Source organism: Eriocheir sinensis, chromosome 43 (genome assembly GCF_024679095.1).
Source record: "Eriocheir sinensis breed Jianghai 21 chromosome 43, ASM2467909v1, whole genome shotgun sequence".
Lineage (NCBI taxonomy): Eukaryota > Metazoa > Arthropoda > Malacostraca > Decapoda > Varunidae > Eriocheir > Eriocheir sinensis.
In genome coordinates, this window is record NC_066551.1 from 8761206 (window position 1) to 8785690 (window position 24485).

The following is a 24485-nucleotide window of genomic DNA, read 5'->3' on the forward strand; positions in this document are numbered from 1 at the left end:
GGCCCAGTGCCGACGCCACCACCACCACCTCCAGTGTCACTCTCACCACCAACACCAACAACACCACCGTAGTCACCACCACTGAGCACCACCACCACCACCACGGAGGAAAAGGGAGCCACTCCTTGTTCCGGCGTCGTACGGAGGTGGAGGAGGAGGAGGGATATGGGGCGGGAGACCAACCAGAGAAGGGAGACAGAGAGGAATGGAGGAGGAGGAGGAGGAGGAGGAGGAGCAAGGTGAGTCATAATCATTGGCGACGAAGGGGTGAGTTGTTGGAGGAGGAGGAGGAGGAGGAGGAGGAGGAGGAGGAGGAGGAGGAGGAGGAGAAGGAGGAGGAGGAGGAGGAGGAGGAGGAGGTTAGTACGGTACACGCGGGTTTGAGCAAAGGGGAAAGTGGTGGGAGTTATGAATAAGGAAGAGGGGAGGGGAAGAGGGGAAAGAGGGGAAAGAGGGGAAAGAGGGGAAAAAGGAAGGAAGGGGAGGAGCGAAGAGGGGGGGGGGGGAGGAGACTGATTTGAGATAAATAAACACGAGGTAAGGAAGACGGGAAGGAGAGGGAGGAAGGAGAGGGGAGAGAAGGTGAGAGGAAGGGGAGAAGAAGGTGCGTGGGTGGAGAGGGGAAGGAAGGGGTGGCCGGGAGAGACGAGGGAGAGGGCGGGCGGCACGGGGCAGGTTGAGACGGGACGGGTGAGGTGAGGGGAGGGGCGGGGCGGGGGGTGAGGTGGATAAGGGGAGAGGGAGGAAAAGAGGGGAATGTCAGGGCGTGTCTCTGTTGCACGTGTACTGGTTATGTCTCAGGGGAGGAAGTGACTGGGGGAAGTGACTGTCGATGAGTGACTGAAAAGGGGCGAGAGGGTGCGGGGAAGTGACTTGTGGATGGAAGGAAGAGTTGATAGGAAGTGACTGGTGAAGGGAAGGAAGTGTTGAGGGAAGTGACTGCTGGACAGGAGAAAATGTTGGTCTGAAGTGACTGGTGAAGGGAAAGAAATGTTAAGGGGAAGTAACTGGAAAGGAAGTGTCCAATTGAAGTGACTAATGGGGAAGTAAGTGAATAAGGGAACTGAATGACAGAGGAGAAAGTAGAAGAAGGAAGAAGGTCTCGAAGGAAAGTGACTTGTGGGGGAGGGAATTGTCGAAATGAAGTGACTAAAAGAGGAAAGTGTCGACATGAAGTGAATGGCAGATGGGAAAGTAGAGGAGGAAAGTGAATGACAGAGGAAAGGAAGAAGAATCGAAGGGAAGTAACTTGTGGGAGAGGGAAGTGTCGAAATGAAGTGACTAAAAGAGGAAAGTGTCGACGTGAAGTGAATGATACATGGGAAAGTAGAGAGGAGGCAAATGACTGATGGGGAAAACAAAGAAAACTCAAAGGGAAGTGACTGGAGGGAGAGGGAAGTGTCGAAATGAAGTGACTAAAAGAGGAAAGTGTCGACGTGAAGTGAGTGATACATGGGAAAGTAGAGAGAAGGCAAATGACTGATGGGGAAAACAAAGAAAACTCAAAGGGAAGTGACTGAGGGGGAAGGGAAGTGCCGGGGAAGCAGTGCCAAGGGAAGGGGGGGGAGGGATATTCAAGGTACAATGTTTAAGGTAGTGACATGAGAGGCAAAAAGGGGGAGGAAACAGATTGAGAAAAAAAGAACAAAAAGAGACAAATAAAACAGGAGAGGAAAAAGAAGATAAGAGGGGAAACAGAGGCTGAAGAGGGGAGAGGACGGGGAAAGAGGGGAGAGGGGGAGAGGGTGGGATTTCGGTGACGTCACTAGAGGAGGAGGAAGACTCAAAAAAGAGAGAGGGGAAAGGTTAGAGGGGAATCAAGAGGAAGGGCAAGAGGAAATAGTAAGCTGGACGTAAAAATAACTTAACAATGTCGAACGAAGGAAAACTGGGGACTGTGAAACGCAATAAAGAAGAGGAGGAGGAGGAGGAGGGGAAGAGGAGGAGGAAGAGGAGGAGGAGGAGGAGGGGGAGGAGGAGCTTAACAATAGTGCTGGTGGTGATGTGAACGTAACTTGCTCACGGGTAAGTCCAGTGAGAGAGAGAGAGAGAGAGAGAGAGAGAGAGAGAGAGAGAGAGAGAGAGAGAGAGAGAGAGAGAGAGAGAGAGAGAGAGAGAGAGAAATTGCAGTAAAATACAAAATGTGCCTGTATACTTTTGCTCTCTCTCTCTGATTACAAAGGATCAAGACACAAAAAGGTGAGATAAAAAGGTCACGTGAGAGGATAGTAAATAATTCTGTATCTGGGGAGAGAGAGAGAGAGAGAGAGAGAGAGAGAGAGAGAGAGAGAGAGAGAGAGAGAGAGAGAGAGAGAGAGAGAGAGAGAGAGAGAGAGAGAGAGAGAGAGAGAGAGAGAGACTCATGGTTAGCTCCCAGGAAAATAACGAAATAAACAGCACGTGGAAATCCCGCTTACTCTAATTTTGTTGTCTTACTAACCACGACCAAGACAACAGAAGTAGTTGTAGTAGTAGTAGCAGTAGTAGTAGTAGTAGTAGTAGTAGTAGTAGTAGTAGTAATAATACCTAAAAAAAATCAACTACTTCTTCTGCTACCCCCACCACCAATATTACTACTACTACTACTACTACTACTACTACTACTACTACATAGTCAGTGTCCATCTTTTCTTCTGTTTACATTTTCTTCCACTTCCCTTCCTCCACCTCTCCTTCCCTCCACCCCTTCACATTTCCCTTCCCTCCCCCCCTTATGCAACTCATGAGCGTTAGCGAGGAAGGGAAGGGAAGAAAAAAATAAAACAAGGAACATTTTAAGAGAACAAGCAAAACGTTACGACATGGACGTTTCTACTGAAGTGGTTATCTCTCTCTCTCTCTCTCTCTCTCTCTCATTATGCTCTTTTTGTCTTTCATCATTTGCTTTTTGTGTTTCTTTTGCCTTCCACAGAATTTGGCTCCACAATTTCGCTTTTTAACTTTCTAATCACACTTTTTTCATGAGAGAGAGAGAGAGAGAGAGAGAGAGAGAGAGAGAGAGAGAGAGAGAGAGAGAGAGAGAGAGAGAGAGAGAGAGAGAGAGAGAGAGAGAGAGAGAGAGACGATCAATCAGAGAGAGAGAGGGAGGGAGGTAGATGACGAAGGGAGTTGTGAGGGAGAATGAAATAAAGCGATAGGAGGGGAGGAAAAAAGAAAACAAAAAGAGGGGGAGAAGGGAGGAAGGGGAGAGAATGAATAGGAGGAGGAGGAGAGCGAATCCGTCTCATGCACCGGAAATGCTTGAAGCTTCCTGAAATTCCGCGTTGTATCGATTTGTAAGGTCGTGTACCCTCCTATTCCTCCTCTTCTTCCTCCTCCTCCTCTTTTTCTTTCCCTCTTCCATCTCTTTCATAAACATTTTCTCCTTTAATACCGTTTTCCCCCACTACGTTATTACAATCATGAGCATTACCACCACTACCACCACCACCACCATCACCTCCACCACCACAACCACCACCATCACTCCCCTTCCCTTCCCTAAGAATAGCGTCAAAGAGTCAGGTGAAGGTAGGAGAAATAATATGATGTGTGGATGAATACTGATAAACTACTACAGATAAAAGATAACGTCAACAGCTACATACCGAGGTAGGTAGATATATAGATCGACAGATATAGATAGATCGATTCGGAAATGCCGATTGACAGACGAATAGATAGATACATAGACAAATAGATAGAGAGGATTAGATAGATAAAAACAGAGATACAGATAGATTGATCCGGTAATTAATTAACAGACGAATAGATAGACAGTAAAACAGATAGATAGACAGGCAGGCAAATAGACAAAGATACTCAGTTGTGGTCTTTAAATATCATTCAGACCTATTTATAGCACTAAACATAGAGCAGTGATGACGTGTAATAGCACCACCACCACCGTCACCACCGCCACCACCGTCACCACCACCGTCACCACCACCGTCACCACCACCACCGTCACCACCACCGTCACCACCGTCACCACCACCACCACCACCGTCACCACCGCCACCACTACCACCACCACCGTCACCACCACCACCACCATCGTCACCACCGTCACCACCACCACCACCACCACCACCGTCACCACCACCGTCACCGTCACCACCACCACCACCTCCGCCATTACCGTCACCACCACCACCACCAACAACAACAACAACACCACCACCACCGTCACCACCACCACCGTCACCACCACCACCACCACCACCGTCACCACCACCACCACCGTCACCACCACCTCCGCCATTACCGTCACCACCACCACCACCACCACCAACACCTTGACCACCACCACCGTCACCACCACCACCACTACACTACCACGAAGAGAAGGAGGAAAACGGAAACGACAATTATAATAATAACAACATAAACAGGAGCGGTAAAACCTATAACAACAGACTATATTTAGAACAGTAACAACAATACTACTACTACTACTACTAATAATAATAATAATAATAATAATAATCATAATAATGAAAATAATAATAATAAAAATAATAATAATAATAATAATAATAATAATAATAATAATAATAATAATAATAAAGCATAATGTGTTGTCATCTCCATGCGTTTTAACTACTCGCGAATAAAGAAAAATAATTAGGAATGAATGAAAAAATCAAATAAAAAGCAACAAAAAGTGCAACAAAGGAATTCCAGGCGCAAACATGAAATCCACTCCCCGACACTTGCTTGACACACACACACACACACACACACACACACAAGACCAGTAGCTCAGTCGTAAAGCTCTGATCTGCCAGGCTTCGTGGCCTGGCAGGCGGAGGTTCGACCCTCACTCAGGCAGGGACAAGGAGTGGTTACTTTCCCCCCTTGAGCAAGGGGGATGGGGAGTGTGGTGTGCGAAGATCCCAGCAGTACCCAGAGCTCGACTAACGAGCCTTGCTCTAATCGGAAGGGTATTTGCTGGCGATGCTCGTGATCAGGCCGTGGTGGATCACACACGCACACACATACACACACGCCAGGTAAGGTCTCCATGAACACTAATATTGACACCGTTATATTTTACACCTGAGCGACGCGCCTCATGACCTTTCACCTGTATACCACCACCGCCATGACGCCTCCTCCTCCTCCTCCACCTCCACCTCCTCCTCCTTCTGTCAGTCGCTTTCACACCATGCCTTCCTTCATATTAATCCCTTCCTCCCACCTTCCCCGCTCCCCTCCGCCCCTCCGTCACCGCTGCGTCAGGAGGCACGTCACGGGGCGGCTCGGAGGGGCGCTGGGCTGCCGCGTCCTCGTCTGCCTCGCCTCCTCTTTGTCTAAGGTCGCCCGCCGCTTCCCGCCGCTCCGTCGTTCTATATTTTCACTCGTGTCATCGGCGGCGGCTCCCCTCGTCCCCCCTGACGCATCTGCTGCCACCTGTCGTCCCCAGCCTCGGAGGGGGCGGCTGGGGGGCGGTGGCGACGGGCGGGTCGTCCCTTCCCTCCCTCCCCAGCGCCCCCTCACGCCCCTCCTTCAGGTTTCCCCGCGTGAGCCTCAGGCAAGGGCGGGTTGCATCACCAGCTGGCGGGCACAGTTGGCTGGCGCGGTGCTGGTGGTCGTGGTGGTGGTGGTGGTGGTGGTTGCGACGCGTACCCTAGCCACCCCGCCCCGCCCCGCCCCGTGCCCCCGCCTCTTTGTTGTCGGCGCGGGGTCAGCGGAGGTCTCCCGCGGGTGGTGGCACGCCAAGGGTTCTCGCCTCGCCGGGGTAAACAGTGACCGGCAGGAGTTTTGCGAGGCGCTCTTAAAGGAGACGAGCCCGAGGAGGCGACACTGTGCGAGGAGGAGCTGAAGGAGGAGGAGGAGGAGGAGGAGGAGGAGGAGAATAAATATAAAGAGGAAAATAATGAAAACAATTATGAAAAAAACTACTGACGACTGAAAAAATAATGAAATGAACCAAAATAAATAAATAAGATGATGAATAAGACGAGATGTACAAAACCGACAATAAAAAAAAAGAACAGAAATGAGCGGAAGAAACTGTTGCTCTGGACGAAGGGGAGGAAGAAGAAGAAAGGAAACGAAACGATGAACAGAAGGAGAGAGGAAGGGAGGACAAAATGTTTCTGGGAATGACGGAAGGGAATGATAAATAAAGGAAAGAGGAACCGTTGGGGAAGAGGAGGAAGATCTGCCTGACAAGGAGAGAGGGACGGAGGGAGGGACGAACCACCTGACGAAGAGAAGGGTGAATAAAATAAGGAGGAGGAGGAAGAAGAGAAAGAAAGTCAAAGAAGAAAACCCCACCAAAAGAATAGGAAGATGTGTTTGAGGATGTGATGATGAAAGGACTGTTAGAGGACAAGGAGAAGGAGGAAAAAGAAGACTACGAAATTAAAGAAAGTGAAAAAAAATAAGTATACACGTCACTGGCATTCTTGAAACTCCTGATCTTTCCTAGTCTCCTCCTCCTCCTCCTCCTCCTCCTCCTCCTTGTTAGAACGTTCCTTTACTCCTCCCTTTCTCCGCCTCTTCCTGCTCGATATCTGTGGCACTTCCTTCGCTCTACTTCCCCCTTTTGGCACTGTGAGGCACTCCCCGTACCCTGCGTGGTGGTGGCGGTGGTGGTGGTGGCACTGTTTTGGCGGAGATTGAACTCGACCGTAAGTCATTTTTCACTTTTTTTTCATACTTTACATAATTATCTACGTGACTGGAAAGGACGCAAATTCTCTCTCCCATTATTCCCTCTCTCTCTTTGTTCCTTCATCTCTCTCTCTCTCTCTCTCTCTCTCTCTCTCTCTCTCTCTCTCTCTCTCTCTCTCTCATTTCTCCTTATCCTGTTTGTTTGTTCCTTTTTTTCTTTCTTTCCTTCTTTCTTTCCTTCCTCGTGCTTTCCTTCTGCATGCTGTTGCCTTTGTCCTCTCTTCTTCTTCTTCTTCTTCTTCTTCTTCTTCCTCCTCCTCCTCCTTTCCCTTTAATCGTTTTGTCTTATCCTCCTCCTCCTCCTTCTTTGCACCTTATTATACTGTCCCTGGTATTCGTCCTCCTCCTCCTCCTCCTCCTCCTCTGTTTCTACGTAGTCTTTTCTTCCTGCTTCCAAAACGCCCTCGTCAACCTTCCACGTGCCAAGAGGAGGAGGAGGAAGAGGAGGAGGAGGAGGAGGAGGAGGAGGAGGAGGAGGAGGAGGAGGAGGAGTGGTTAAAGAAAGGCCTGAGGGGAAATGGAAAGAGAGTGGATATGAAAGGAGGGGGAAGAGGAGAGAGTGGAGAAGAAAGAGGAGGAGGAAGAGAAGAAAGAGGAGGAGGAGGTTATACTGCAGGCAAAGGAGAAGAGATGGCTGATAGGAAGAAGGGAAAGGCGTGAGGGAGGAGTGAGGGAAGAGACACGAGTTAGAAGGGGGATGTGATGGGAGGAAAGGGAGGAGAGGGGAGGGGGGCGGGGTAGGAGGGGACAGAGGAGGGGAGGGGGGCGGGCTGGGAGGGGAAAGAGAGGGGAAATATGTAGCAAGGTCAGAGAAAGACTTGACTTTTTGTTGCGGTTGAGGAGCGGGAGGGGAAGAGGGGAGGGGAAGGGAGGGGAAGAGGGGAGGGGAAGGGAGGGGAAGAGGTGAGGGGAAGGGAGGGGAAGAGGTGGGAGGAAGGGAGGGGGAAAGAGATGAGGGGAAAGGTAAGGGGAAGGAATGTGGAGGGGAATTGAGGGGAGGAGGTGAAGGGAAAGGGAGGGGAGGAGGTGAAGGGAAAGGGAGGGGAGGAGGTGAGGGGAAGTGAGGGGAAGGGAGGGGAAGGGGAAGGAAGGATGGCCAAAACAAAATACGACGAAGAAAAGAACTAATAAGGAGATAAATGACAAAATAAATAAATAAATAAATAAATAAATATGGTAATAAGCAACACAGGGAAATATTTTAAGGCGAAATGCAAATACAAACACAAATAAAGAAAATGATAAGTATACAAAGATAATAAAGAAAATGTTAAGGTCACCGTTTGTACCCTTGTTTTATTGACCCTCTTTACGTCTGTCTGTCTACCTGGGCGCGTGTGTACCTGTCTGTCCCACCTGTCTGTCTGCGTCTGTCTTGCTTTACGAGTTCACTTACGGTTTTTATAATACAGTTACGTTTCTCTTCTCGTCTCCGTTATTGAGGTCTGTTTTTTTCTTCTTTATTTACCTTTCAGTATCCTATGTATATCTGTCTTTGTGTGTGTGTGTGTGTGTGTGTGTGTGTGTGTCGGTGGGCCTCAACAAAGAAGCTCTACACCAAGTCCGGGAAAACATACCCAACGAAGGGGGGAGAAGGGAGGGGGTAGTGGGTACGGGGGTAGGGGGGGCGTCAAGAGTTCCCGGGGCAGAGCAAGGCACGGTAAGGTGGGGCAAGACTCCTCTCCCTTCCCCTCTCGTCTCTCACCCCTTTCTCCTCCTCTCCACTCCTTCCCAACCTTTCTCTTCACTTCCCCCTCCTTACCTATTTTTCACTTTCCCTTTCCTTCTTTCCTTACCCCATTTCTTCCCCTTCACTTACCTACTCCCTGACCTTCCCCTTGCATACCCATCCTATTCCTCTACTCCCCCTTCTCCTATCTCTCCCTTCATCAACTCACCCCTTACCTTTCCTACATTCTCTCATCCTTCATCCCCCTTAATCCCGACTTCTTGTTTTCCCCTCATTCCCTTACCCTTAAATACTTCTTTCCTCCCTTCCCTTCACTTCCCCTCACTCATCATAATCTCTGAATACTTACCTCCCCTCCCCTTACATCCCCTCACTCCCCATCACCTCTACGCATAAATACTTACCTTCCCTCCCTTCCCTTCACTTCCCCTCACTCATCATAACCTCTGAATACTTACCTACCTTCCCCTTTCCTTCTTGTCCACCCTTCCCTTTACTTCCCCTCACTCCTCATCTCCTCTTACCTTTAACGACACCAAAAAGACCTTGCCACATATTTCGTCCATACTTCTCATCTCCTTTCTATTCTCTCCTTCTCATCTCCCCTTTATTTTTCCTGTTCCTCCCTTCCTAATGCCGGCTTCCCCTTGCCTCCCAACATCCCCATCTTCCTTTCTTCTCCATCCTCTTTTGTTCTCCCCATGTCGCACTTCTTGGCACCATTTCCTCCTGTACTACGTAAGTTTCCTCCCTCTCCTCCTTTTTCTCCTCCTCCTCCTCCTCCTTTTCCTCCTCCTCCTCCTCCTCCTCCTCAATTTCCCTTGTGACGCAGTTGTTGGCATTCACCTCCTCCTCCTCCTCCTCCTCCTCCTCCTCCTCCAATTGCTTCTGGCACTCAATATACTCAGTAAATATGAAATGCCAAGACAGTTCCTCAGATTCAACAAAACAATACGGCTACATATGTGTGTGTGTGTGTGTGTGTGTGTGTGTGTGTGTGTGTGTGTGTGTGTCAGGATACCTTTAAGGGGATATATGGGGCATGGTTGAGGTGGGAAGAGGTGTTGGTGGCTGGTGAGGAGGCGTAGGGGGGTGGGGGCTTTGCGTGTGTTTGGGGGGGGGAGGATCATTGGCACGTGGTTGGTGGGGAGGTGGGGGGCTTGGCGTGTGGCTGGCGGGGGTCTTGGCTTGTGGCCGGGAGGGGGGGTTGGTGTCCTGGTGGGGGGGGGTGTTGGGGGTGTTGGTGTGGTGTGCGGGGCATGAGGAAACACGTCAGAGACTCACCTAGGGCGGGCGAGGAGTGGGCGGCGGGCGGCGGGTCCTTGTGGGCGGGCCTGGGGGACTCCGTGGGTGTGGGCGGGAGTCGGTTCGGAGGGTGTTGATGTGGCGGGTGTTGATGTGGCGGGTGTTGATGTGGCGGGTGTTGGTGTGGCGGGTGTGGCCGTGGCGGGTGTGGGTGGGCCGGGTGTTGGTGGGCCACGAGGGGCGGAGGTGGGTTGGCCACGGGCGTGTGGTGCCTGAGGTGGGGCGCGACCATGTGTGTGGGTGGGACATGGGCCACGTGGGCAGGGGGCGCCACGTGGGCCACCTTGGGCGGCAGGAGTGGTGAGTTGAGAGAGGTGATGACGTGGGCGTGGCCCCCGTTGACCGCCTTGTCACGGGCGGGGGCTGGTGTGGGCGCGTGTAGGGTGTCCATGGCGAGGTCGAGAAGTCGGGTCAGTCAGGCTTGGAGGGTCGGGTTGGGTGGGTCGGGTGAGTGAGGCGGCGGGTCACCTGGGGGGCAGCCCTCGCCTGGGCGCCACGAGTCCTGTCTTCCCGAGCACCGCCGCGGCGCGACACACACACTCGCCGGCCGGAGGGGCGCGCCGGTCGCTGCTAGGTACCCAAGCCTGGTCCAACAGTTTGTGGTAGCAACCTAAATTTCATTTTCCCTAGCGGGCTGCCGCGGACACTACCGCTACGGCCGCCATGCTGCAGAAGGGGGAGACGAAAGGAACACAGCTGACGGCTCTGGCACACTCGGGTCGCGACCAACGGCGCTGCTCGACCCTCGCCTCGCACCGCCCTGGGCAGAAACGCCCCGCGGTGCCGCTACACGAACACCTAAAAAGCCCTCAAGAGGTCAAGGCGAACACCTCCAGGTGGGCCAAAGGCCTCCCGGCGGGGGGCGAAACGCGTCTGCCTCGGCGGCGTTAGTCCTCCTGACGCCTGAGAGAGGCAGCTCTCCCGGGAGGCGGCGTCCCGGGGAGGGATGAGGGCACCCCTGGGGAGGCTGGTGTCCTCAGAGCAGGCAGGCGGCGGGCCCGGGCTCTCTGGTGGTGACCCAAAGCGGCAGAACACTCACTGGGGGCGACAACTGACGAGGGCGCGGCTGGGGGTCCTGCGGAGGGAGAAAACGAGGGTTATTTTAGGCCTTATGAGGGCAGGTGCGGGCTGGCTGACGACACACACACACACACACACACACACACACTGATACTACGTATGTAAGAGAGACAAAGCAACACAGAAACAAACTGAGATCATTAATAACTTTAAATATTTTTATTTAATCAATATGTGGTTAATATATATATATAGATATATATATATATATATATATATATATATATATATATATATATATATATATAGATATATATATATATATACACAGCGTAGGAACAAAGAAACAAATTGAAGGACGGATATAAATACAAAAATGGAACGTACTTTCAAACATTAAAGCAGACAAACAAACACCTAAGTATACACATACGCAACACCCTCCCACAAGTACCCCAATCCCCTACTAACTCCTTCCCCCCGAGGCCGCCCCACACACACACACATAGCTCGTCCATCACCTCGGCGCGGCGTACATGAGCTTTTGGGCGGGTCGCGGGATGGAGATGTGGCCGCGTGACACAATGGAGAAGAATTTACGCCTAATAGTGCGACATGTGGGTGGCTGAGGGTGGACGTGACTCGGGGCCAGCTGGACGTGACCGCCACCAGGGCCACGCCAAGGCCAGGCCCCACCACGGCCCCAGACACACCCCGTGGCCGTATACGTGATGCTTGGGGCGTGTTGAGCACCGGGGCGCAAAGTGGTACAACGAGGAGAGTGTACTGCTGGTGGGGCCGGGTGGTAGGGGGATGGGGTGTTAGTGGTGGTGGTGATGTTATAGTTTTCACCTGGTTAACGATGTGCGAGAGTTGTTGGGATGCTTGGTTGGTGTGCGCGATGGGGGAAAGAAGGAAAGGGGTTGTGTGTGCAAATGGGAAGGAGTTGTGTGTGAGGGGGAGTGGGGAGGAAGGAGGTGAGGGGAGTATGGGAGTGGGAAAAGATGTGTGTGATGGGGGTGGGGAAGAGGTTAAATGTGCGTGAGTGTGTGTGTGTGTGTGTGTGTGTGTGTGTGTGTGTGTGTGTGTGTGTGTGTGTGTGTGTGTGTGTGAGAAGGGGAAAGTAGGTGATGGAGTACGAGTGTAGGGGTGAAGGTGTACAAGGTGAGGTCATGTAGGTCAACTGTGTGCGTGCGTGTGTGTGTGTGCGCGTAAGTGTGTGCGATTAGACCCACACGCACACACACACATCTCACGTCTCGACACTTACAGAGCCTCCACAAAACCTTCTCTTAACTCCCTGAAGCGGCAGGAGTGGCGGCGTTTACTTAGCTTCCTGCCACACTCCCGCCACACTCCCTGACAGCCCAGCAGGTGAGGTGATTGGCTGCACAGGTGACTCCCAGGTGAACCGAGGCCCGACAGGTGTGCAAAGGAGTGCCAATACCTAAGAGTTATTGGAGAGAGAGAGAGAGAGAGAGAGAGAGAGAGAGAGAGAGAGAGAGAGAGAGAGAGAGAGAGAGAGAGAGAGAGAGAGAGAGAGAGAGAGAGACAAAGAAACAGGCATACGAACAGACAGCCACAACCCTATTTCCTCGAGAGATACAGAAACACACACAAAAAAACAGAGAGAAACGGAAAACAAAGACACAAACAGAAAGACGAAGAGATCCAGAAACACAAAAAACAGAGACAAAGACAACACAGACATACGAACAGACCGCCACAACCCTATTTCCTCGAGAGACACAGAAAGAAACGCGCACAAAAAAAAAAAAAAAAATATATATACAAATCAAAGACGCAAACATAAAGATAGAAAACCACAATCCTATTTTTCAGTCACTATCTTCATCTATCGTCCTCCTCGTCCTCGTCCTCAACCTCATTCACCTCCGCCTCATCGTCATCGCCCCTTCGCTGATAAGGCAAAGAAGGCTTCCTCTTTTCCGCCCGGCAGTGACACGCGGCATATCAGCAGCGCGCGGGGAAACACGTATCTTATCGCCCGGGTCATAATCCACCGCTCCGTGCCGGCTCAACGGACTTCCTCGCCGCACAAAGAACGAGGAGGGTGTTTATAGACTGCCGGAGCGCCGATGAGATTACGAGCTGCATGTGTGTGATGTCTTGTTAGGCGAGGAATGACTTATCAGGCCAGGAGATGTAATTATAGTCGATTTTCACGTCTTTACTGAATCATAGCGATGGAAAGTTATTTGAATGCATGTGTGTGATCTCTTGTTAGGATGGTATTCGTTGAGTCAGCTGCGAGGAATGATTTATCAGGATTGGAGATGTAATTATAGTCGATTTTCAGGTCTTTACTGAATTATAGGGATGGAAAATAGCTTGAATACATGTGTGTGATCTCGTGTTAGGCGGTTTTTCGTGCGGGCGTTGCGTCAGATGTGAGTAGTGATTTATTAGGATTGAAGATTTAATGGTCGAGTTCTATGGCATTACTGATTTAATGGTCGATATTTAATGGTCGAGTTTTCTGCTTTACTGATTTAATGGTCGATATTTAATGGTCGAGTTTTCTGCTTTACTGATTTAATGGTCGAGATTTAATGGTCGAGTTTTCTGGCTTTACTAAAATGTAGGGATATGAAATTATCTGATCGCCTCTATTATTCTTTTCATTTTTCGTCCATTTCCGTGACATTACTGAATTATAGGGATGGAAAATAATATGATTGTCTATCCATATTTTTTTTCGTCGATTTTCATGACTTAATTGAATGACAGGGAAGGGAAATAATCTGACTATTTTTTTTTTTCGATTTCCATGACTACTGAATGTTAGGAAAGGGAAATGATGTGACTGTCTTTTTTTTTTGTTGATTTTCATGACTTAATTGAATGACAGGGAAGGGAAATGATCTGACTAATTTTTTTTTCGATTTCCATGACTACTGAATGTTAGGGACGGGAAATTATTTGATTGTCTATATTATTTTTGCCGATTTCCATGACCACTGAATGTTAGGGACGGGAAATGATTTGATTGTCTATATTATTTTTGCCGATTTCCATGACCACTGAATGTTAGGGACGGGAAATTATTTAATTGTCTATATTTCTTCACTTTTCGTCTATTTTTCTAACTACCGGTACAGAATGATGGATGTAAATAATCTGATTGCTTATTTGTTTTTACATCTGACGTTTTTCGAAGTAGTTGGACGGAAATTATAACGGAAGTTCACAATATTATTCCTTCTACTTTTTCTTTTCTGTGAGTACGGAGAGACGGAACAAAAAGAGGGACTAAAAAGCAAAACATCTCTCGTATAGTCCACAACCTTATTTCTCTTCTTATTTTCTCTGTAGAGGGAGGGAATCAAAGACCATTAAATTAGTCCTCTTTTTTTTCTGCGTTTAGGGAAAGAGAGAGCAAGAATGAAGACCAAGAATCGAATCATCTCCAGACTGGACACAACTTACTTTCTGCCGTCTTTATATTTGTGTATGGGGAGAGAACGAGCAAAAATAAAGACCAAGAATCGAATCAACTTCTAACTCTGCAAAACTTTCTTCCTCCTCTCCTTTCCCGTGAATAGGGAGACAAAGAACAAAAATAAAGACCAAGACTCGAATCAACTTCTAACTCTACAAAACTTTATTCCGCCTCTCTTTTCCCGTGTATGGGGAGAGAACGAGCAAAAATAAAGACCAAGAATCGAATCAACTTCTAACTCTGCAAAACTTTCTTCCTCCTCTCCTTTCCCGTGAATAGGGAGACAAAGAACAAGAATAAAAACCATGAAAATAATCAACTCCCGACTGGGTACAATTTTCTCCCTCTTCTTCTTTTCTGTGTTTGGGGAAAGAACGAATAAAGTCCAAGAATCGAGTCATCTCCAGACTGGACACAACTTTCATCCTCCTCCTATTGTCAGTATTCAGGGACAGAACGAACATGAAGAGATACAAAGAATCAAATCAAATCAAAACTACACACAAATTTCTTCCTTCTCTTATTCTCAGTGTATAGAGAAATAAAGAACAAGGAAAAACACCAAGAATCGAATCAGCTCCCAGCTGGACACTACTTTCTTCCTCCGCCAGTGTATAGAGAGAGAAAGAACCGAGAATCAAAGAGAGAGAGAGAGAGAGAGAGAGAGAAGACCAAGAATCAAATCAAGTCCCGCTCAAGGGTTTAATATCATCCTTCTACCCTCGCCCTTGAGTCCAACACTTAGCAACCGCCGTAAACCATCCACCGAGGTCAGCGTTCAATCGAGGCTGTTAAGGGAACCGCCATGAGCAGAATGACCTTTAATCGGGTCAGCAGGTGAGCAACACACAAACACACATGCACACGTAACACCTGTCCCTGCAACACTTTCACCGGAATACTCTCCATCAAGTGAAATAAAAATTGAGTGATGCAATAAAATAATAAGAAAGGTCACGCGGCCAAGTGGAAAAATACATCTGATAGTCTCTCTCTCTCTCTCTCTCTCTCTCTCTCTCTCTCTCGTGTGAAGTGAGGCATTTTGAAAGACGGTTTTTCTCCTCCTCCCTCTCTTTCCTCCCTCCCTCGCCGATACTCCTAAAGAAGAGAGGGGGAGGAAGCGAAGGGGAGAGGAGGTGGAGAGAGAGAGAGGAGAGAGAGAGAGAAGAGAGAGAGAGAGAGAGAGAGAGAGAGAGAGAGAGAGAGAGAGAGAGAGAGAGAGAGAGAGAGAGAGAGAGAGAGAGAGAGAGAGAGAGAGAGAGAGAGAGAGAGAGAGAGAGAGAGAGAGAGAGAGAGAGATCTGGGGTCATGTAAAAAATAAGGGAGCAGGAATGGAAAAAAAATAATAATAACGGAAAGAGGGAGAGTGGCAAGGTAAGCAGGGAGAGAAGCAGCGATAAGAGGGATGAGGTGGAGGAAGGTAATGGAAGGGGGGAGAGGGGAGGGGGGGAGGTAAGGACGGAAATGGTGGAATGTGAGCCAATGTTACCAGATAATCATACTCTGCATATAGTATTTTTCGGTTTCTGACCCATAAATATATAAACAAAACATCGATACTTTGCGGTTTTAGCACTAACTTCAACTGAATATTGTTATTGGTGAGGCTACAACAGTTTCGGGGCCTGAAACTGATATATGTTTTTAGTTTCATGGTGCTGCCTACACATGTATTACTACTTGTATAATCACACTCTGTCCTGCCTGGGGGTTGGGATGGCATGCTCCTCCCTTCTCCCTTGTTGTTTACCTGCAACAATAAACTATCAATCAATCAATGACCTGAGTGTGACAATCTGGTACCACTGCTCAGGTCGCGAAATTTTTTGGCAACAGTGATGTGAGCCAAGTAAGAGGGAGGGAGGGAGAGAATGAAGGTATTGTTTTGTCGTTACTGAGATACAAGAAAAGATATCAGGGAAACAAACTGATATAGACCCCAACGGATTCCCCTCCATGAGCAGACAGATACGAATATTAAAAGGCAATGACAGCAAAGTGAGAAAAAAAGAGGAGATGCAAAACCAAAGCCTATTGAGCTAACAAGTGGAAGCTGACTTTTGCTTTAAACTATCACTGTCAAGAAGAAAAACAATCTCATCTTGAAGTACATTCCACGCAGCGGTGCCAGTTTGCCGTTACCGAACCTGGTATTATCCAGTTACTGACCCAAAACTATGTAAACAAAGATCACCAGGAATAAAATTTTGTAGCAATAACTATAAATAAATATGGTTGTCTGCGTCGGGGTGACAGTTTGTGGTTAAAAATCGCGTAATCGTCAAACAGCATCTCCTAAGTGCGACAATCTGGCAACGCTGATTCCACGGTGTAAACAAATTTGGGGATAAATGAACGGGAATGGTTGTTTGCGCACAAAACTGGTTGAAGAGCACGATTGATGAACTGTAAACTTAGGCGTACACGGCAAAGAGACTGAAACTGAGCCGATTAAGCGTTGTGAAGAGGGTGCTCGTTTTTATTAACAATCTTAAAAAAACAAAGTCAGAGCATGTCGCATTTTTTTTTTTTACAGCAGAGGAGACACTTCAAGGGCGTAATAAAAAAAGAAGAAAAAAAAGCCGCTACTTACTGCTCCTGAACAGAGAGGAGTAGTAAAATATGAAGTTAAAAAAATGATCTAAAAGTTCAGATGAGATGCAGCTGCGGACAAACAAACTTACCACAGTGCTAAACAACGGACAAAATGAAGAAAAAAACGTTTAAAAGAATATCACCATTTAAATAGCCCTGCGTCTCCTTAACGAACAAGCCTTCTGGGAAATTAGAGAAGCAGTAAGGGAGATACGGGACGAGGATGACGATGAGGAGCAAAGAAAGGAGGAAGGCGAAGGAGGCGGCGGAGGACAATGTGGTAGGGAGGTAAGGGAATGAGGAAAGGATAAAGATGAGGGAAGGAAGGGAATGAGGAGAGAAAGAGAGGAAAAGAAAGAAGGGGAGGGAGGTATATAAGGAAGGTAAGAATGAAGGTCTGGAAGATGAGGGAAATACAGCAATGAGGAAATGAAAATGAAGGAGGTAAGGGAATGAGGAAAGGATAAAGATGAGGGAAGGAAGGGAATGAGGAGAGAAAGAGAGGAAAAGAAGGGGAGGGAGGTAAGGAAGGCAAAAATGAAGGTCTGGAAGATGAGGGAAGTAAAGCAATGAGGAAATGAAGATGAAGGATGTAAGGGAATGAAGAAAAAATGAAAATGAGAATAAGAGAAGTAAAGAAAGGAAGTGGAAAGAACGAGATTGAGGGAGGTGAGAATGGGGAATGGAGGAAAGTGATGAAGGTGAGGAAGGTAAGGGAACGAAGGATGAAGGAGATAAGAAGGGAAGATTGAAGGCAGAGAGGTGAGGGAGGTCAGGGGGGAGAGGGACAGAGGTACAGGGGGGCGGTGACCCTCCCAAACGAAATGACCTTGGCCGAAAGACTATCGTGTCCCTTCCTGCGTTAGTCACTGATAATGATGATAAGTTTCTCTCTCTCTCTCTCTCTCTCTCTCTCTCTCTCTCTCTCTCTCTCTCTCTCTCTCTCTCTCTCGTCCTCTTTCTCTCTTCCATTTTTCTCCACTTCCCTTTGAGTTCTCTGTCCCTCCGCAATCCTCCTCCTTTTTTCCACCCTCTCCTCCTCCTCCTCCTCCTCCTCCTCCTCCTCCCCCTTCTAACTGACTCTCGCAGCGCCCTTCCCTTCGCCCTCCCTCCTGTCTGCCTCGCTTCTCTCCCTCCTGCAGCTGAGGGAGAGAAAATAAAACTGCGGCATTAATTTCTTCGGTAACGTTCTCTCTCTCTCTCTCTCTCTCTCTCTCTCTCTCTCTCTCTCTCTGATCGTTTCTTCTTTTCGCACTGAACTTCGTGTATCCAAAAAGAATGACTAAAAAATAAGTCAAATGTGTATTTTTTTTTTATTTACTCTCCAATATAATAAAAAAAAAGAGTGAAAAAGTATCAGTAGATTCTTATAACGAGATTTGATGCTTTGTTTATATATAGAAACACCATTTTACGTTGTTCTTTCTAGTCTTTGCCACGTCTCTCTTACCGCAAATGAGATGAATAAGCTTCGAAAAAATCATTGGAGCAAATACGTAGAGGGAAAAAAAACACAGACGGTTAACTCAGCGGAGGTAAAACATAATAAAAAAAACATAAGTAATGACTAAGATTTGGCCGCACAAGAGATGAATAAGGTTTGAAAAAAAGTGAAGGGAGCAAAAACGTAGAAAACACACAAACGGTTAAATCAAAAGAGTTAGAACATAATGAAATAAATAAAACAAGTAAAGGTTAAGATGTGGCCGCAAATGAGATGACTAAGCTACGACGAAAACGAAAGGAGAGTAAAAACGGCGAAAGAAAACAAACAAAAGGTCGAATCAGGGGAATAAATCATACTATAAAAAAAAAGAGAAGTAATGACTAAGATTTGGCGGCACAGTTGACTAAGCTTCGAAAAAAAATAAAAATAATGGAGGGTAAAAACGTAGAAAAACATACAGACGGTCAAATTAGCAGAGACAAAACATAAGCAATAAAAAAATAAAATAGATGAGATGACTAAGGGTCGTATTTTAAAACATTTCTTCGCCCAAGTTCACACATTTGGCAAGGCTTCCGTAGGAGTCTTGAACATTTCCAGGAGTAGTTTTATGGCCCTGGTGGTAGTCTGACCCTTCCTCTGTACCGTGAACTTAAAGAAACACTCATTACAACCCGATTGACCCACTCTTTGACCTTTAGAAATTGTTGATGTGAGAATTGAAAGTGTCTTAAAATACCGACCTAAGCTTCGAAAAAAATAATAATAATAAAGGAGAGTATAACCGGAGACAATATACAAACGGCAAAATCATCGAAATTAAAACTAAGTAATAATAAAATAAAATATAAGTAAAGAATAAAGCTTTGACCGCACAGAAGTTGACTAAGATTCGAAAAAAAAAATTAATGGAGAGTAAAAACGTAGAAAATCATACGGAAGGTCAAATCAGAGAAAATAAAACATATGTAATAAAAAAACTAAAACACAGAGTAAGATATAACGTCTAAGATTTGCCTCCATATTCCCTCAAGCGTTCTCTTTTGCGATGGTTCAAGGCGAAGGACGTTGGAGAATACAGTGTGGAAAAAAAAAATTTATTATCACTGGACGTAGAAATCAAATAAAGCCGGAAAACAGAGAGATTGGCTTATTTTCTTATTCAGTGAGTGAGAAAATTCTGGGAGGACTGGACGAGGAAAAACAATTCATCTGAAGCACGTAAGACGGACTGTTATGCTTACTAAGGGAAGAAGAAGAAGAGTAAAAAGAAGAAGAAGAAGAAGAAGAAGAAGAAGAAGAAGAAGAAAACGAAGAAAAAGAAAAGAAGAAAAGATGGCAAGGAAGCAGAGTAAGGAAAATAATAAGCACAAGTATAAAAATGAAGATAAGGAGGAAGAAAAAAATAAAACAAGTTATAGAAGAAAAAGAAGAAAAGTCATGGTACACAACTATTCTTGCTATCAGAAGTAAGAATAACCCTCCAACACAACAACAACAACAACAAGAAACACAAAAAAATAAATAAAAAAAAACGGAGTGGTGATAGAGTGTTAGTAGTAAATAAAAACAAAATAAAAAAAAGCGTGGAGGTCTATCATGAGCACTGAATAAATTAGAAGGCGTGGAGGCAAAGTGTCAGCATAAAGAGATCAGAACACAAATCAAACAAACACAACACTCTTTGGCTCATGTAGCGGCACTGGCGGAGGACACGAGAGGACAAGGCAGTATTGCGTCAGACGGCTGGGTTGGAGCAGCTGGCCGTGTGTGTGTGTGTGTGTGTGTGTGTGTGTGTGGTAAGGGCCGTGACTGAATACCAAGTGTCTCTCACCTGTGCCTCTCGTATTATTATTATGCCCGCCGTTAATAGGTGTATTCCTGGCCGACTCTCGTGTGTATTCAAGCCCCGCGCGTGTAGCACCAAGGGATCGTTAATGGCCTGCTCTCATGCCGCTGGACTTCGATGATTTTGGTTTAAATTTGCATGAAGCTCGCCCGAGAAATTAATCATATATGGCAGATTTTTCTCACTCACTGACGACAAAAAGGGAGAGATTCATCATTCTTCTTTTCTTCTTCTTCTTCTTATCATTATTACTATTACTATATTATTATTATTATTATTATTATTATTATTATTATTATTATTATTATTATTATTGTTATCATTATTATTCTTACTAACATAATACTAATTGTTTCATAGATATGTCTTGACACTTTTCTCTCACTCACTAGTACTAACTTGATTCATTATAGGTAAGAACAAACATCAAAGACAAACTATTCTAGAGCTTCAAATATTCCGAATACTGTATATACGTCCGTTCGCGCCAACGTAAGCTTACAATAACTATTAATGTTGCATCCGAACGAGTGCCGTCACATCCAAGCAGCCTCGACACTGGTGCTGGTGAACAAAAATATACAAAAGCTCTCGAAACACTAAATTGCTTCTGCCGTGATAGCGAGACTCCGAGACAAGGCCGCGGCTAAACAGATCTACCGTTGCTATCAGGTAGACTGTCTGTTGTTTTCTGGGACACACACACACACACACACACACACACACACACACACACACACACACTATCTGTCTCTATCTATCTATTTCATGACTAGGCACAACGAACTAGATACTGCATTTTTCTTTTTTTCTTTTTCTGTTGTATTTATTCAGCGTTCTTATTTGTCTATCAGTCGTTTTCTGGGACACACACACACACACACACACACACACACACACACACACACACACACACACACACACACACACTCATATGTACAGCGGACTAGATGCTATTTTTCTTTCTTCTGTAGTAATCCAACATCAACATATTTCCTGCCTTTGAACTCAACATATTCCTAACGCTGAGTCTACACCAAGCGAGGTCAGGTCAGATCGGGTTACTGAACTCGTCTCTGCTGGCGTGAACGGTTCGTGGAAGAGGCCGTCACACAAGCATGCCTTCGGGGGTGGAGAGTCTTATAGCAGCAATTTAAGGCTCGCTGGGTAATGACTCGCCTCGTTTGGTGGAGTGTACTTTTTGTTTGTTTTGTATTTTGCATTTTTCTCGTTTGTTGTATGTACTGTTTATTTTTTGGCATTTGTTCTTGTTTGTTGTATGTACTGTTTTTTTTCTGGATCATCTTTTTTTTCGTTCTTTGCTCTCAACTTTTTCATCTTAATTTTTATGGATACGTGCCAATAAAAAAGGCGAAAAACTATACTAGAGTTTACTAGTTTACATAGTCATAAATACCAAAAAAAAAAAAAAAAAATTAACATGCCTATTGCCGTCCGCATGATAGTTAAGGAAAAATAAAAGCGTGGTCATTGTTCCATCGTCATACAATAGGAAGACGTTCTATAACTCGACCAGGAAATACGTGCGCGGCAGCGTGAAAAAAGCGCTTATAACAAACACGAATAAGCACCGGAACACTACACTGACTCAGAGGTTGATGAGTTTAAATAATGCTTCTATTTTCCTACTCTCTCCCTCGCTCGAGTGTGTGTGTGTGTGTGTGTGTGTGTGTGTGTGTGTTCAAGGGCGCGGCGTACGTATAGCGGAGAGGTCGCCAGACGGAGAACTAAAAATGGGAGTCGAGGTTCAACAAGGGAGCCAGATACCGAGGCGCGGCGGACTGCGTTTGGCGCCTCGGGCAAAGAGGGGGCAGGAAGTGTTAAAGAAAATGATAATAGTAACAATAATAATAATAATAATAATAATAATAATAATTGACAGTTGACAGCGACAACAATAACAACAGCAATAATAATAATAATAATAAGAAGAAGAAGAAGAAGAAGAAGAAGAACAAGAAGATGAAGAAGAAGAAGAAGAAATAATACGAAGAAAAAGTAGTAGTAGTAGTAGTAGTAGCAGTAGTAGTAGTAGTAGTAGTAGTAGTAGTAGTAGTAGTAGTAGTAGTAGTAGTAGTAGTAGTAGTAGTAGTAGTAGTAGTAGTAGTAGTAGAAGAAGAAGAAGATGGCACAAAGGATGGTGTCGGGAAGGACTGACAAAAGGAAGAAGGCCAGGAAGTAAGTAGGGAAGGAAGGAGGGAGAAAAGGTAGGAAGGGAGAAATATAAATAAGAAAGAACGTTACAAAAATTAAGATAAAAGAAAACAACGAACGTGAACTAGGAACACACACAAAAAAGGAAAAAAAAAAAAATCCATACAGCAAACTAATACACGAAAAGAAATACAAAAACAGAAATACAATAAACACACACGTACACACACACACAGAAACTGGTACAAACAAGAACAGATAAACCCCGCATCAGCCACGTGGTAGACGAGATAACATTAAAAAATTTCAAGGTGTGTTTCTGTCCTCGGAGCCACAAATAATCCCATCGTGATATTCAAGCGAGGAAAGTTACCGCCTAGAAGAGCCAACCGACGGCAACATCAATTAGGTCGGTGTTCTCAGACGCTTAGACGCCGCCTTTCGTATAAGCTTTTTCTAAAGGTCTACAAGGAGATCAATCGGGTAACAATAAGTCTTCTTTTAGATTCATGGTATACAGAAGAACGGTCAAACTACCACCGAGGCTATAAAACTCTCTCGGGAAATGCTCATTCTCAGACGCTTAGACGCCTTTCACATCAGCTGTTTCTAATGGTCTACAAGGAGATCAATCGGGTTATAATGAGTCTTCTTTTAGATTCATGGTATACAGAAGAAGGGTCAAACTACCACCGAGGCTATAAAACTCTCTCGGGAAATGCTCATTCTCAGACGCTTAGACGCCTTTCACATCAGCTGTTTCTAAAGGTCTATAAGGAAATCAATTGGGTTCTAATAAGTCTTTTTTTAGATTCATGGTATAGAGAAGAACGGTCAAACTACCACCGAGGCTATAAAACTCTCTCGGGAAATGCTCATTCTCAGACGCTTAGACGCCTTTCACATATGCTATTTCCAAAGGTCTACAAGGAGATCAATCGGGTTATAATGAGTCTTCTTTTAGATTCATGGTATACAGAAGGATTATCAAACAACCACCGAGTCTATAAAACTCTCTCGGGAAATGCTCATTCTCAGACGCTTAGAAGCCTTTCACATCAGCTATTTCCAAAGATCTATAAGGAGATCAATCGGGTTATAATGCTTGTTCTTTTAGATTCATGGTATACAGAAAGAGGGTCAAACTACCACCGAGGCTATAAAACTACTTCGGGAAATGCCCATTCTAAGACAATTTCGCCTCTCATCTACAATTTCCAAATTGGGCTGTAATAAGTGCTCCCTTAGATTCATGATATACAGAAGGAGGCTACAAAACTATCCCCGGAAATGCTCATTCTCAGACGTTTCCGCCTCTCACATAAGCTATTTCCAAAGTCTTAAAAAAGAATCAATCGGGCAGTAATGAGTTTCCTTTTAAATTCATGATATACATAAGGAGGGTCAAACTACCACCAGGGCTACAAAACTATCTCCGGAAATGCTCATTCTCAGACATTTCCGCCTCTCATATCAACTATCAATCGGGTTCTAATAAGTGTTCTTTCAGATTCATGATATACAGGAGGAGGGTCACACCACCACCAGGGTCATAATACAACCCGCCTGGAAATGCCCAAAACTCCAACGAAAGGCTTATCATATAGTGTGCTTGGGAGCCGATCTATTTAAGAAGATGACCCTTAGTAACCCTACGAACCCTTTTCCCTTATCCTCCTTGTTCCTGAAAGATGATAAAAAGCGGAGAGGCAAAGAAAACGAGAAGCGCGTGCGTTGCCATGATTAACGAGAGCAAGGCAGCTGAGGGAACGCAGACGTGGAGAGGGAGGAATTGGGAAGCACAAGAGAGAACAGAGGAGAAAAAGGAGAAGCAGGAGGAGGAGGAGGAGGAGGAGGAGGAGAGAGAGAGAGATAAGCTTTTTGATAGAGACGTCGCTCTCATCCCCCCCCCCCCTAACCTCCCACCCCCCAGCCGAGCAGTGTTCAGTCATGTGGGTAAAGTTCAGGAGCAAAGTTCACATTCGTTCCCATGATGACGATGCCGTAAATCCGTGCGTGCGTGCGTGCTTTGTTCGTGTGTGTGTGTGTGTGTGTGTGTGTGTGTGTGTGTGTGTGTGTGTGACACGTATATAAAAAAAACATAGATAGATAGATACGTAGAGAGAGCATACACACACACACACACACACACACACACACACACACACACACACACACACACACACACAGAGAGAGAGAGAGAGAGAGAGAGAGAGAGAGAGAGAGAGAGAGAGAGAGAGAGGGGGCGATGATGTAATAGGCATATAGGCCAAACATA

At 46.1% G+C, this 24485-nt stretch overlaps 1 protein-coding gene across 1 annotated transcript in view; it reads right to left on the minus strand.

Annotated features, from left to right (window-relative positions):
* LOC127010442 (nuclear hormone receptor FTZ-F1 beta-like) overlaps positions 1-24485 on the minus strand; it is a 215708-nt gene that overhangs the window by 126308 nt on the left and 64915 nt on the right. Inside the window, exon 4 of the mRNA XM_050884612.1 lies at positions 9638-10733. Coding sequence (XP_050740569.1) covers positions 9638-10049 — 412 coding nt within the window. The 5' untranslated portion in view covers positions 10050-10733. The remainder of the gene's footprint in view (positions 1-9637; positions 10734-24485) is intronic.